Raw genomic sequence first — 15,939 nt, forward strand, 5'->3', positions numbered from 1 at the left:
AATATTATCAGAATTAATGAAAATGCGTATTTTTTAGAATGTGGCTTTATGGTTTCAATTATACACAGGGCAGAGCAATTCTTTTTATAAAAGCTATAATTATTCATTCATTGCTGGCAGGCAAACATTGATGCTAAAGTCTCTCCTGCTAAACTGGGCTAACATTTCCCTTTGCACTGTTCATTTGCTTAATAGAGCAAACTTTTCTTCCCTCCAGAAGCCTAGGTAAACTTCTATTTTGAGCATTTGGCATAATTGTTGCTTTACTGATATGGTTACAACAAGTTCTTAAAAAAAAGAAAAACCTGTGCAGACAGTGCTTTAGTCTGGTCCCTCTGTGCCTCAGTCCTCGTGGGGAGGACACACTGAATGTGAACAGGAAAGACAGTGCAGCTGGACATGGCAGCTGCCGCTCCACTCCCCTGCCCGCCGCATCCCCACCCCCGGAAGAGCTGCTGTCCGGACTGCTTGAAGCCAGAGACAGCAACTGGACCCTGCCTGCTAGTGCGTCTGGCCACTGTGCTTCTCAAGCCCAGCATCCAGATGCCACTTGTTCCCAGGACTTTGCAGCACGCTGTGTCCAGGCTGCAAACACGGCCTGGCTCTTGGAGGCACACTGGCCAGCTGCACTCTTTCTTCCTGATTCCATGGGGCACTGAGGCCCAGCCATTTCTCTTCTGATTTTTTACTGTTGGCTTGCTTGCTTTTTACAATTTAGGGGAGAGTAGGTGGGAAAGAGCAAAAGGCCCCACTTGAGCCCATTCCTCGAGCGCTGAACGTAGCATCTGCCAGGGGATTGAACACTTGCGCAGCTTTCTACACAGAGATGTTTTCACTTCTGTTCTGCTCTCTCTTAGGTGTAGTTCCCTTTGGGTCTCACAGAAGAGGTCAGTGGTGACTTCAGGGGAAGGATATCGACATTCCTGGTTCCTGGCTCTAATGCCATCAAAATAGCACCCAAATCCCCATTCAATATCAAAATGAATAAGCTATTTTTTTTCTACCATCAAGTTGCAGTAATCCTTCAACCCTTATTGTACCCCAGCTGAAATACCTCAATTCGTCTCTCCAAAAAGATGTATCAGCCACACCATAAAAATAACAGTCACCACCACCACTGTCATCATCACTGTCTCTTCTCACAAAGTCGTTCCAAGTACACAAAGAAGTGAGGAAGACGTTCTTCCTTCCTTTGCTGGGTCCCAGTGTCCCAGCAGGTTAGGTTAGGTTAGGTTAGGTTAAGAACCAGGAAAAGGCTAGGTCAGTACTTTCAATTCTTCTCTTAATGCTTAGCCCCTCAACCTACTTCTGCTTTCAACTATTCATCCCATGAACTCCTACTGGAAACCTGTCACCTCTTCAAAATCCAACCACAGTCTTCACTCAGTTCAGGTCCACAAGGCTCTGACTCATCCACGAGCCTTCCTGGGGTCCAGGAGTTTCCTCTCATCCTGAACCCCACACTCAGCTACTTCAAACCATCCTTCTGGCAGGGGCCTCCTTTTCCCCTAATCTGACACCAATCCCCGCCCCTACAGTACAGTCACCCTCATAATTGGCCTCCTCTATTCCTGCTCCCAGGCAATGAAGACTACTGTGCAAGAAGTCATAAATACGCAAGGCAGCTACTTTCAGCTTCATTATTTTCACAGAAGGCTCTCAGCCCTCTGGCTTCACTGCATCTCTAGCTGAGTTTCACTTTAAACCTGAGACCCTATTTACTTCTGTGGAATCTCTTTATTTCCTCCTATGATCTAGCTTCTGCCTCACAATCTTCAGAAGCTCCTGACACAAAGAGCCCCGATACCTGGTCCCTGTCACACCCAAGGCATTCAAACTGGTCAGGCCCTTCCATCCGGTCCTCTCGTCTCTGGCTCCTGTGAGCCTGTGCAACTGGGGCTCTCCCACCCATTTTCTGATCAGTCAATCTGCTCTCAGCCTTCCCCCTTCCACAAGACCCAGTCCTGTCTCTAGAAGCACGGCCTCTAGCCTGAAGGGAGCTTTCCCTCCTAAGATAATGTGGTATATCTGGCATTTGACTGTATATCAGATATTTGTCTAAAAAGGTGAGAACAACACATCCCTCAAAAAATACCCCCTGCCTTGACCCCCACTCCAGAAGAGCCCTTAGAGATCACTAGTCTGAGACACTGGATTTGACAGACAAGGACCCCTCTGGGGAAAGGTTTCCTGGGCCTGCGCACGGTCACTGCCTGTTGGCAGAGCCAAGGACCACTGCTGTCTCCAGAGACTCCAGTGCTCCTGCCATAACATCACCCTACTGTGTGCTGGGCTGGCTCCACGGTCCAAGTCAGAGGGTCATGGGATGCAACTTCCACAGTCCATCTTGCCTTACCAGTGGCACCCTTAAGGTTCAAAAGGAGACTATAAATTAGGATGGTATCAGGATGAGGTGAGGAAACCCTTTTCCTCCGCCTGACGTGCTATTCAGGAAACCATCAAGACCATCACAGACTCTGATGACCCAGTTAGAGGGAAGGAAAAGCTAAGGCAACTGGCTACAGGTTAGCTGATCAGAGGGTCGAACCTGCAGACCCTGGTGATAAACATAAAGCCCAATTTTCTCTATGTGGTTGCTACATCAGGAAGGACACTTTCTACGCACAGTCATTGGCTTTAGCCCTCTGCTTCAGAAAGCCTGTGGGTGCTCACGCTAGGATGGGAGGGTACGCATCCATTGCTCTCCGTGCTCCAGGTAATACCCACAATCGACTTTCTCCAACTGGAAAATCAGGGGCTCAGAGAACATCACCTCTTAAGTTTCATATGGCCCTAAAGTCTAAGGCTTTAAATTCGGTGTTACCTGGGGAGCAGCCTGGAGGTAGATGAAGCCATGTAATCTGAGCCGGCTGGCAAACTCCTGCAGGAGAAAATAATGCCAGTCCTGATAGATATGCCATTCGATGTCACTGAGGGAACCATTTTCAAAAAGAGTCTTTGCAAAGATATACCTGATTGGAAATGTAAGTAGGATGGGGAGAGGGAAGGAGAATGGGGAATGGAATGAAAGGCCGAAGAGAGAGAGAAGCAAAATAAAACATCAATAACCAACTTGTTCCGTGTCTGTCCAAACCACTTAACCTTTCTAGCACCCCATCAATCTTTTTTTTTTTTTTTTGCGGTACACGGGCCTCTCACTGTCGTGGCCTCTCCCGTTGCGGAGCACAGGCTCCGGACGCGCAGGCTCAGCGGCCATGGCTCACGGGCCCAGCCGCTCTGCGGCATGTGGGATCTTCCCGGACCGGGGCACGAACCCCGCGTCCCCTGCATCGGCAGGCGGACTCTCAACCACTGCGCCACCAGGGAAGCCCTCTTTTTCTTTTCTAACTGAAGTACAGTTGACACTTAACCTTTCTGGTCCCTCACCCATCTTTAAGAAATCTGAATTCTTCACCTATGTCTCTCCCTCCTTGCTCAACACTAAGATGAGAAGAGAATTTAGACTTTAGAGGCCAAAATCACAGCTTTCTGGATGGATTAATGCACTGGAAGAAAAGGGACACTGAAAGAGAATATCATTGGTTGCTAACAATTTTCCCTGCTGGAAACCAGTCAAAACATATAGCAAATGGTGCGTGTAAACTCAAACTTGCATGTAAACTCAAACTTTTAAGATTTCCTTATTATTACTGCAAGTAAACCCCCAAACAAAAAGCCAATCTCGTATACAGCACCCACCACTGTTAATTTAAGGACTCAAGCCTTCTGAGTCTCCAGGCTACTGAGCCATCCTTTTGTCTACTTGAGCAGTAGAGCAGGAACCGTATTTAAGTGGTGTCACCTATGGAGCAGTTAAATGCACTTCCCACTAACTGCAGTATTACCAGGAAAGCAGACCCTCCTCCAAAGCAAGCACATAGAAGCTCTTGCTTCCGCTGCTTCTGAGCTTCCGATCCAGATACAAGAAAGCTAAGTCTAAAAATCAAACTAGTTTTGCCCCCTGCTTACTTCCATAACTAAAGGAGCATCTGGTGGATAGGAAATACGAGTTAACTAGAAACCATCACGTCAGGAGGGTCAGTTCTGCTTTCAAACCTCAGGCATCTTGATACAAAACACAATTTACATCCTGAACAATGAACTCCAGTTTCTAAGGCAACGCTCAGCCACTGGCTACTTCTGGGAAAATGAAATTCAGAATCCTTATCTATGAATGGCTCAGGGAAGTATACACCGCAAGGCTGCGAGTGTTGCAATAAGAGAATGGCTTGCAGAGTCACACTCCTGAGTCCGGCCTGGCTTCAAAATTCACTAGCTGTGTCACCAGGGGCAAGACATCAAACTCTCAGCCTGCTTCTTCCTCTGTACAAAGATAACAGTTGAGGACTTCCCTGGTGGCACAGTGGTTAAGAATCCGCCTGCCAAGGCAAGGGGCACGGGTTCGAGCCCTGGTCAGGGAAGATCCCACATGCCACGGAGCAACTAAGCCCGTGTGCCAAACTACTGAGCCTGTGCTCTAGAGCCCACGAGTCACAACTACTGAGCCCACGTGCCACAACTACTGAAGCCCACGCGCCTAGAGCCTGTGCTCCGCAACAAGAGAAGCCGCCACAATGAGAAGCCTGCACACTGCAATGAAGAGTAGCCCCTGCTTGCTGCAAATAGAGAAAGCCCACATGCAGCAATGAAGATCCATCACAGCCAAAAATAAATAAATAAAATAAAAATTAAAAAAAAAAAAAAAGATAACAGTTGAACCTAACTCACAGAGTTGTGAGGACTGTACAGTGAGGACTGTAAGCACACTCACAAGTTGCTTACAAGAGTGACTGGCACACAGTACTCAAGACACCCTAGCTGTCACTGTAACTACTTCATCGTTAGGCTATGAAGGCACTGATTTGGGAGCTCCAGAAGTCAACTCTTCCAGCCTGGAATGGCTTAGCTACAGCCTAGCTGAAGGCAACAAAGAAAAGAGGCTAATTTCTAATTCAGTATCTGAAAAATGTTTTCAGCTTCTTCACAGGTAACATGGAAATTAAGATCTTATAAAGAGAAAGTAAATATCTGTTAGTAAGTCCTATAAAAGGGCCCTCGCCTTTTTTGAAGATGAGCACTTCTTTATTTCTCCAGAGCTGGTGGTGAAGGGTCAAGAGGGCATAGAAGGCCGTGGTGCTGCCTGCTGAGGGGAGGGAACCCTGCAGCCCGGATGCAGGGGCTGCAGGGAAGAACCAGCTTAAGGACCTAGGCGTAACGGCCCCTGCTCTAAAACCACATGCTATTATTTTCTTTCAACTCAAACAGAAAAGATTTAGATGTCTCCCTCCCTGTCATCCACTCTCCCAAACAAGCCATATTCCTGCTTTGGAACACATATAACACACGTGAGCACACGTGCAGTCTCAAAGTTCCCTGTTAGACTAAGGTCACCGTGAAAGCAGGGACTGGGTCTGCTCTGCTGACTGTTGCTGTCCAGTGCCTAAACACAGGCGGCATTCAACAAATCTGTGCTGAGCAAATGAATAGATGGATAAATGTTTAAAGGAGTGGAAGTCCCAAGATCTTGTACCTTCTAAACAAAGTATTTCTATTTCTAAGGGGTCTCTCACATGTCTATCTCATTAAAGGGCTGGAAATCAAAAGACTGGTGGTAGGGACTTCCCTGGTTGTCCAGTGGTTAAGACTCGGGGCTTCCACTGCAGGGGACACGGGTTCGATCCCTGGTCAGGGAAGATCCCACATGCTGCACAGTGAGGCCAAAAAAAAAAAAAAAAAAAGATGGTGAATATGTTTCCAAGCAGGTAGTAATATGTAATTCATCTTCCTAATTCAAGAGGCATGGCTTGGGAGAGAGGAAAGGAAAATAGGTAGTAGTACATCCAACAGTTGAAAAAGAACTAAAATCTATAGCCCAACCATCTATAATTCACATATTTCGCTTTTATAAAGAGTAGGCTCGGGCCTCCCTGGTGGCGCAGTGGTTGAGAGTCCGCCTGCCGATGCAGGGGATACGGGTTCGTGCCCCAGTCTGGGAGGATCCCATATGCCGCGGAGCGGCTGGGCCCGTGAGCCATGGCTGCTGAGCCTGTGCATCCGGAGCCTGTGCTCCGCAACGGGAGAGGCCACAACAGTGAGAGGCCCGCATACCACCAAAAAAAAAAAAAAAAAGAGTAGGCTCTCTCTTGGGGTCCACAGAGAAGGAATGCCTAGTCTATAGGGTTTGTTTTACATATCTTGAATGATTTTTAAGTAATGTCTAAAAAAAAAGTCACAGTACATTTACAAATGTATCCTTATTTTTTCCCTCCAGGAGGCTTTATGGGAGCACTAAGGAGCACAGCTAGTTTTTCTAATTTGGAATTAAATGGGTAACCAATCTAGTGTTTTCAGAAGTGAATGGACAAGAAAAATGCACCATTTTCCATTCTGATAACTCAGGGGGCTTAAGATAGACCATCAGGCTTTAAGCCACCATTTCACACTGACAGAGGTCGTCATTCATCACCTTCAGATAAAAAACCCTCAGTGATGTCCAGATTAAGGCACCCTCACTTCATCTTCAAATGGATTATACACAAGTCACAGACTGGTTTTGTGGCAGAACCAGGAATTCCAGAGCATAGATGGACTAGCGCCTCTAGAGAAGATGGGCTGAATTCCCAAGCTATCTGCTAGCTTTCATTAAAAGTGACTCCCCGTCTCACTCCCTCAGGTGGTCAGGATGATGCTCTTCGTCTGACCTGTAAGAGACTGGATGTCCCTTACAGACTCTGGCCAACAATAAGCCCTGCCACACAACAAAGGGTCAAAAAAGGTTAAATCCAAGACAGAAGCCAATTTTACAAATCTGCTATTTCTACTCAGAAATCCTCTCTTGAAGAATTTTAAAAAAGGGATAAATTTCTTTCTCCTGTCATTTTAGGAACACATTTTAATTCCGACTGCTTTTTTCTTCCAGGTGATAACCCACCACTGATTCATTTGGTTTGCTAGAACATATGCTGCTACTTAAGTGTCTATTCTGTGCCTTTTAGCATGTAATGGTTATACTAGGTAGCTACCCGCCTGCTTCTATGCTAGAAAAGAATAAGGAAACATAATCAGTGCCAATGTGAGAAATTAAATGCATTCAGATTATGAAAAACACAGTCTCCTTTCTTGACATATATGGTAACTGTGAAATTATAAGTCTGAACAAATCTGTAGAGTGTTGTCTTTAAAAAGACACTTTTTTCAAGTATAATTTTCAATGACAAGAGCAGTGCAGAGTCTGAGCAAGAGGAGAAAACATGCAGCGCTAAGCACAGAGCCTGTGACGGGCGGAGGGCTCAGGGTCTTACCTGTCGCTGTATACAGACCTCTCAAAGATCTGTACTGCCTTCTTGGCCTCTAAGAGTTTCTCAGGGAAGGGCTCCAACTGTGCTTTCAGGCGGCTCATAAAAGAAAATGTCTGGAATGTGTAGCACCATCGTGCTGGCTCCTGGTACATCATATCCAGCAAGTTTCCGAGACTGGGGGCAGTGCCGGCCTAGAGGTAAATGATGGAAGAGGAGAACCTCCTAGAAGGCATGTTTACTTCACAGTGTTTACCACCCGCTACCCACCCGCCCACAAGGGTAAGAATCAATGAGAGACGCAATCACAGAAGTTTCCTTCCACTAAACAGATATCATCACATCCCTCAGCTTAGTCAAAGCTACATAATCAAGGAAGAGATTTTCCTACCTTACGAGACAAGAGTCTGACCGAGGGAGATGACATGCCACCTTCAGCATACCAAGGGACAGCAGAGGAAGAACCACCCATAGAATCAGCACATTCGCTGATTGGTGGGTTTGTGGAGCGTGTTGGAGGAGGGCTTAACAATCAACAACCATCTGAAACGCTACCTGGAATCAGACATTTCCACTGCAACACTATGTTGCTTCTCTTCTGAGCTTCCAATTTGTGGCTATTTCTTTCTAAAACTTCAACCCAGACAAGAAAGTAACTGATTATTTGAAAATCCAACCAACCAAACCGAGTTCTCTCTCTCTTAGAGCAAGGCTACAGTTGGTTAAACAAACAAATGAACAAACAAAAACAAACAAATCCCTCCTCCTCGATTCTAGACACTTTATGAAAGGCATGTGAAGACCCACTTACTCAGCATGTGCAGGTGGGAACGTGTCTAAGACACTCAGGAACCCTGGATTCTTTCCTGGGCTCTGCCACTGACTCAACGCAAAAGTGAGTTTTGCGAAAAGCACTCTGATCTGCGTTCATTCAGTCACCATGAACTGAAGGCCTGTGTGGATAAGATGCTACGTGAGCTAGGTGCTCTAAGGGGTACAGAAAACAAAACTAAGATTTATCTCAATGTTCACTGCGCTATGTTATCTCATTTAATCTCCAAAACAGCATCATGACTGTTATGCCCATTTTCTTGAGGAGAACATCCACTCAGAAAGGTTAAGGAACTTACTTGTCCAAAGTTTCATGGTAAGTGTTGAATGGGGACTCAAACCTGGCTTCCTCTAACTTCTTCGTTCTAATACTTCTCCATATAAAGGCGAGCAAGACATGGTTCCCAAACTCAAGTAGCTCATAATGCATACGGAAAGGGGGTGACAAAGATATGGAGAGCTAGACTATAAAGCAGAACATACAACAAAGGGGTGATCACGGTATGGTGGAGGGAATCTGAGAAAGTTTCTGGAAAAAAGTGGAATTAGGCTGGGAAGTAAATGATACATGGACTCTCCACAGATGCAAATAGGGATTAAGAAGAAAGTATTTCAGGTAGAGACAAAAATACACGGGGTGGGGGGAAAGGTTAGACAACCCCAGGTGGTCCAGTTTGGCTAAATATCACCCCTGGATTCCAAAGAGGGGTCCTATGCTTCGGAAGGCTTCAGCAGAGCATGTGTGTAGAGCAGAGTGGATCACAGAACAACCTCCCTGCCTTCAATCCTGCAGCCCACAAACACACACCAGCCTCCCAAATGGCCCCTGGCTGAGAGCTGGAGGTGGAGGCAGGAGGACAGATGTGGATCTACTTGAGTCTCTGGTGGTGTCACCAGAGACTGGAGGGAGCCCATGGTTACAGCGTAGCTCTGAGACTGCAGGGAAGCCTGCTGAGTGGAATAGGGCACTGCGATTGCAGATGCACTAGGTTGACTGGGAGGCGGGGGGATTCTACCGGCAGGCTTTGGGTTACCAAAGGGAGCCTGTTCCAGAATAAAAAACTGTACAGAGGGCTACCCAATTTCCAAAGAACCTATCTCAGCTACAGAACGTATGCAAATATCCCTTCAAACATATAAACAATAGAGGGACAATCATTGCATATAAGAATATCCAGCAATTCAAAGGGAGTGGACCCATCCGTGTGTTCAGGACAAGCAGCCTCTCAGGAGACAGAGCTATTGCCACAAACAGGAGAAAAAAAAAAAAATCTCAATGGGACTCGAGACTGCCACATTGATAAGAAGAGGCTATCATAAAAGAGGAACAACTGACTTCCCTGGCAGTCCACTGGTTAAGACTCTGCACTGCCACTGCAGGGGGCATGGGTTTGATCCCTGGTCGGGGAACTAAGAGCCCACATGCAGCGTGGCGTGGCCAGAAAACAAACAAAACAGAGCAATATGAAAAGAACATCCTTAGAGGAGAAAAACGCAATTGCCAAAACAAAACTCCCAATGAAGATAGTAACCAGCAGACTGTAAACTGCAGTAAACCTAATTAGTGAATATCATACAGAATATAAACTCAAGAAATTTCCCCTAAACTAAGAGAAGAAAAGCAGAAAATTATGAAAGAAATACAGTTTAGGAGATCCAATATACATTGTTATATAGTGGTAGGGTATTTTTTGTTTTTTCTTTCTTTTCTCTGAAAAGATACATCAAGATGCAATGTCACTTGTGTCCTACCTGACAGCAGTGAGTACAATTTTGTATCAAACAACTTTTCAAACAAAGGCTAAAATGATGTGCAACTTCACAGTACCCATATCTCAGACAAAGCTACCTAACAAAAGCAAACGGTTTTCCTTCTCATGAGATAAAAGTCCAATACAGAATGGTGAAATGCCACCCCCAATAAAAAAAGAGATCAGCAGAGGAAGACCACTACTCATAAGGTCTCCTTCTCATCAAATTTCACCATCACTGAGAATCACTGTCTAATAGAAACATGACATATCTCTAGGTATTTTAGAACAGAAAGGAAGTTTAAAACCATGCTACAACTAGGAGTTATAGTCAGGGGGAACTGATCAGATGAAAAAGAAGCCAAAATCAAAGAAAAAAATTGAAGAAAATCTCTGAAGATGTGAGACTTTCCGCCAGAGAAATTCACTAAGTACCAGAAAGGATTTAATATAGATTTACATATACAGCTTTCACACACACACACACCCAGACCTAACCTAGCAAGATGTCAACAATTCATGAAAGCAAAACAAAACAAAAACTTGAGGGGGGAAAACATTTTATTAAAAAAAAAAAAGATCAGACCATATAACACTTCCCTACAACAGAACTAAAGACATGTTAAGACAAGCAATCACTCAGAAATTATACCAACTACGTTCTGAAAAAAAAAATCCTCTAAAATATATTTCAACCAATTGAAAAATGAATCAAAATAAAGAATTAAGAAATGGGAAGAAGTAATAAGAAGACAGTGGTCAGTGAATGACCAGTAGAACAGTTAAGTATAAAGTAATTATTATGAATGTGGTGAAGAAGTTTACTGCCAATTTCTATAGTTAAAAGAGACATTTCAGGGAATTTCCTGGTGGTCCAGTGGTTAGGACTTGGTACTTTCACTGCTGGGATCCAGGTTCAATCCCTGGTCGGGAAACTAAGATCCCACAAGCCTTGTGGTGTGGCCAGGAAAAAAAAAAAAAAGAGAGAGAGAGAAATTTCACTACGTAAAAACATTCTGGATCTATAAAACTAAAGATTTCTATACATGGGGGATGGAGTCTGGAGAAGAAAGTAATAAAAAAAAGTAGTAAAATTTATTTTTTTCTTTCATAGAGACCCCATTAACATTGATAAATAGGTTTAAACATTTATATATACATATTTTATTGAAGTATAGTTGTTTTACAATATTATATTAGTTTCAGGTGTACAGCATAGTGATTCTGTATTTTTGCAATTTATACTCCATTATAGTTTATTACAAGATAATGGCTATAATTCTCTGTGCTGTACAGTATACCCTTGTTGCCTCATCTATTTTATACATGGTAGTTTTTACCTGTTAATCCTACATCCCTAATTTGTTCCTCCTCCTTCCCTCTCTCCTTTGGTAACCACAAGTTTGTCTTCTATATCTGTGGGTTTTAAACATGTATATTTTTAATTTAAATGTTTCCACTAGTAGAGTAAAAATACTAAAATTTCCATACGAATGAAGGGGAGAAAAATGAAAGAAATATTCAAATACAGCAAAAAGGAAAAAAAGGAGATGAAAGCACAAAGTAAGGTGGCAGGAATAAATTAAACATAATCATGATAAAAGAGAAAAATTCCCAGGAAAGGCAAACCCTAAGATTGGGTAAAAGCTAAAAATCCTGTTCATAAGTGAAACGCCTAAAACAAGATGACATACATTAGCTGAAAGTAGAGCGGCAGCAAAATCCACCAGGTAGATGCAAATAAAACGACTGTAGATGTGGCAAAGCTGTATTAAGAAAAAAAAAGCACTGGGACTTCCCTGGTGGTCCAGTGGTTAAGACTCCACGTTCCCAATGCAGGGGGCCCGGGTTCGATCCCTGGTCATGGAACTAGATCCCACATGCCACCAATAAGAGCCCGCATGCCAAATAAATTAATTTAATTCAAATTTTAAAAAAGCATTAAATGCTACAAGACTAGTAAAGCAATAAAGACTCCACAAAAAAGTCATGAACCTTTTTACATGGACTAATAAAGCACTGAAATACAAAAATATAAAGTCAATTAAAAATACAAGGAGAAATAGACAAAACACAATAAAAGCACAAAACTTTAGTACACTTCTCTCAGAATTTAATAAAAACAGTAGACTCTCAAAATAAGAACTTGGAGGATAAGACTCTTAATCATTATTTTTTTTCACATATCTGAAACTGGGATACATCTTATAATGCTTACTAAACGTAACAGACATTTTAATTATTCCTTAGAAGTGTCACTAAATTGATAATGTCTTATAATCAATGACATCTTGGAATTTATAAAATATGTCACATCAAACTACATATACCTTACAGATAATACATATTCTTCTTAAAAGTCCATGGCACACTTATCGAAATTGATCATACATAGTCAATGAAGAAAATCTCAGTAAGTTTCCTCAGTGAGAAACTGTATAAGCCACATTGATCATAACAAAATAAACTTAGAATTAACAAAATAATAAACATACAAAATCTACTCAGAATATGTAAAACACTAAAAAGAAATCTTAGGCAAAAAATAACTTAAAACTACAATTACAAACTCTTTAGAAATTTCAGTTAAATTCTCATATGTCAAAATCTAGAAGACAGGGCCAAAGCTTATCCCATGAAAAAAATTTCCTGTTGCAAATGCTTTTATTATTAAGGCAGAAGAAAGGGAAAAATACACAAATTAATCATTCACACTAAGCAGCTTTAAAAATGCAAAGGAATTCTGAGAAATAAATAAATTTAAAAGCAAAAATTAATGAATTAGAATGCAAGCCCCAATAGAATTAAAAATTAAAATCCATTAATTGGGTCTTTTAAAAAAGGACAAATAAATAGACAATCATCTATCAAACCTATTCCTCCCAAAATATTCACACAGATAAGCAACATCAGACAAAAGATACAAAAACTCTTGATACAGAAGAATTTAAAGTATAAAAGAATACATGTACTAATTTTACATTATTAAATTTGAAAATCTCAATAAAAGGGCGATTTTCTAGAAAACAAAATTATCAAAACTGATTAAAAACCCTGAATAATAACTGAGGAAGAAACAGTTGTCTAATAACTATCCCCCCCAAACAGCACTGAATCCATGTAATTTTAAAACTGATTTCCGTCACACCTTGAAGGAATAGATAATTTCTATGCTAAAAATGATACAAAGCTTCCAATTCATTTTCATAACCCTGATGGTAAAACCTGTCAAAAACTGTACACATAAATATAATACCAATTAAATTTATTCATACAAAATTCCAAACATATTAGCAAATTAATGCAACAGTACACCATGACCAAAAGGGTTTATTCTAGGAATGTGAGGATGACATCATTATCCAATCTATGACTAAAACTAAGAGATTAAAAAGGAAGAAAGAAAGAAAGAAAAATCCCACGGTTATCTCACTAGATGCTAAAAAAGGCTTTTGATGAAAACTCAACATATGTTACTGATAAAAAAAAGTTAATATCCTAGTAATAGAAGTACCTCCTCCACATGGTCTATTGAAGTGAATGACAAGCACAGAACTTAACAATGATACATTAGAGGTACTTTCACTAAACACAGAAAATATAAAAGTGACTACCATCACTGCTATTATTCAATATTGTTCTGGAACTTCTATCCAACAAAAGAAAACAGAAATGAAGTTTGGATATTGGAAAACTCTTACAAATGATTAATATTTAGAGAATACTATTATTTTCTAAAACCTCAAGCAAATAAAGCAAAAAAAAAATTAATGTGAGAATTAAGTCACACAAGACATACAACAATCAACTGCTTTTCTTTCAAACAGCAATAACCAGTTTGAAACAGATGATGGAAAAACAGATCCCAGTCACAATAACAACAAAATATATAACCACTCAGGAATAAACTAAACAAGACTATTACTGGGAATTCAGATAACAACTTGGGGAAAATCAGACTCCTGTAACTTTTAAAGTGACACAAAGAATAAAATCTTAAAAGCAAGAGAAAGAAAAACAAGTGCCTGTTTTTATAATCTTGGGCTGTAAGAGGTCTTTTTAAACTTTCACATCAAAGGCAGTAACTATGAAGAAAACGATAGACTTGACCACATAAAAACTTAAAAGTATTATATTGCAAAATACATCATACAGAAAAGGAAAGGAAAAATGACAAACTGGGGAGAGTATCGACAATAAATGACAGAGTTAAGATTTTTTTTAACATCTTTACTGGAGGATAATTGCTTTACAATGGTGTGTTAGTTTCAGCTTTATAACAAAGTTATACATATACATATATCCTCATATCTCTTCCCTCTTGCGTCTCCCTCCCACCCTCGCTATCCCATCCCTCTAGGTGGTAACAAAGCACAGAGCTGATCTCCCTGTGTTATGCGGCTGCTTCCCACTAGCTATCTATTTTACATTTGGTAGTGTATATATGTCCATGCCACTCTCTCACTTTGTCACAGCTTACCCTTCCCCCTCCCCGTATCCTCAAGTCCATTCTCTAGTAGGGCTGCGTCTTTATTCCCGTCTTGCTCCTAGGTTCTTCATGACCTTTTTTTTTTATATATATAGATTCCATATATATGTTAGCATACAGTATTTGTTTTTCTCTTTCTGACTTACTTCACTCTGTATGACAGACTCTAGGTCCATCCACCTCACTACAAATAACTCAATTTCGTTTCTTTTTATGGCTGAGTAATATTCCATTGTATATATGTGCCACATCTTCTTTATCGATTCATCTGTGGATGGACACTTAGGTTGCTTCCATGTCCTGGCTATTGTAAATAGAGCTGCAATGAACATTGTGGTACATGACTCTTTTTGAATTATGGTTTTCTCAGGGTATATGCCCAGTAGTGGGATTGCTGGGTCATATGGTAGTTCTATTTGTAGTTTTTTAAGGAACCTCCAGGCTGTTCTCCATAGTGGCTGTATCAATTTACATTACCACCAACAGTGCAAGAGGGTTCCCTTTTCTCAACACCCTCTCCAGCATTTACTGTTTGTAGATTTTTTGATGATGCCCATTCTGACCAGTGTGAGATGATATCTCATTGTAGTTCTGATTTGCATTCCTCTAATGATTAATGATGTTGAGCATTCTTTCATGTGTTTGTTAGCAATCTGTATATCTTCTTCGGAGAAATGTCTATTTAGGCCTTCTGCCCATTTTTGGATTGGGTTGTTTGTTTTTTTGATATTGAGTTGCATGAGCTGCTTGTAAATTTTGGAGATTAATCCTTTGTCAGTTGCTTCATTTGCAAATATTTTCTTCCATTCTGAGGGTTGTCTTTTGGTCTTGTTTATGGTTTCCTTTGCTGTGCAAAAGCTTTTAACTTTCATTAGGTCCCATTTGTTTATTTTTGTTTTTATTTCCATTTCTCTAGGAGGTGGGTCAAAAGGATCTTGCTGTGATTTATGTCATAGTGTTCTGCCTATGTTTTCCTCTAAGAGTTTGATAGTGTCTGGCCTTACATTTAGGTCTTTAATCCATTTTGAGCTTATTTTTGTGTATAGTGTTAGGGAGTGTTCTAATTTCATTCTTTTACATGTAGCCGTCCAGTTTTCCCAGCACCACTTATTGAAGAGGCTGTCTCTTCTCCATTGTATATTCTTGCCTCCTTTATCAAAAATAAGGTGACCATATGTGCATGGGTTTATCTCTGGGTTTTCTATCCTGTTCCATTGATCTATATTTGTTTTTGTGCCAGTACCATACTGTCTTGATTACTGTAGCTTTGTAGTATAGTCTGAAGTCAGGGAGCCTGATTCCTCCAGCTCCGTTTTTCTTTCTCAAGATTGCTTTGGCTATTCGGGGTCTTTTGTATTTCCATACAAATTGTGAAATTTTTTGTTCTACTTCTGTGAAAAATGCCATTGGTAGTTTGATAGGGATTGCATTGAATCTGTAGATTGCTTTGGGTAGTAGAGTCATTTTCACAATGTTGATTCTTCCAATCCAAGAACATGGTATATCTCTCCATCTATTTGTATCATCTTTGATTTCTTTCATCAGTGTCTTATAATTTTCTGCATACAGGTCT

General features: G+C 41.2%; 1 protein-coding gene across 4 annotated transcripts in view; it reads right to left on the reverse strand.

Annotated features, from left to right (window-relative positions):
* The window catches only part of DGUOK (deoxyguanosine kinase), a gene marked incomplete at its 3' end in the record, with an annotated part of 36,454 nt that overhangs the window by 4,249 nt on the left and 16,266 nt on the right, over positions 1-15,939 (reverse strand). For all 4 annotated transcript variants that reach the window (XR_013811306.1, XM_079721479.1, XM_079721480.1 and 1 more), the window contains 2 exons: positions 7,302-7,489; positions 2,825-2,972 (listed from right to left, as the gene is read on the reverse strand). Coding sequence is in view for 3 of the 4 variants with exons in the window: in XM_079721479.1 (XP_079577605.1) it covers positions 2,825-2,972; positions 7,302-7,489 (336 nt within the window). The remainder of the gene's footprint in view (positions 1-2,824; positions 2,973-7,301; positions 7,490-15,939) is intronic.

This window comes from Hyperoodon ampullatus (assembly GCF_949752795.1).
Source record: "Hyperoodon ampullatus genome assembly, chromosome: 15".
NCBI lineage: Eukaryota > Metazoa > Chordata > Mammalia > Artiodactyla > Ziphiidae > Hyperoodon > Hyperoodon ampullatus.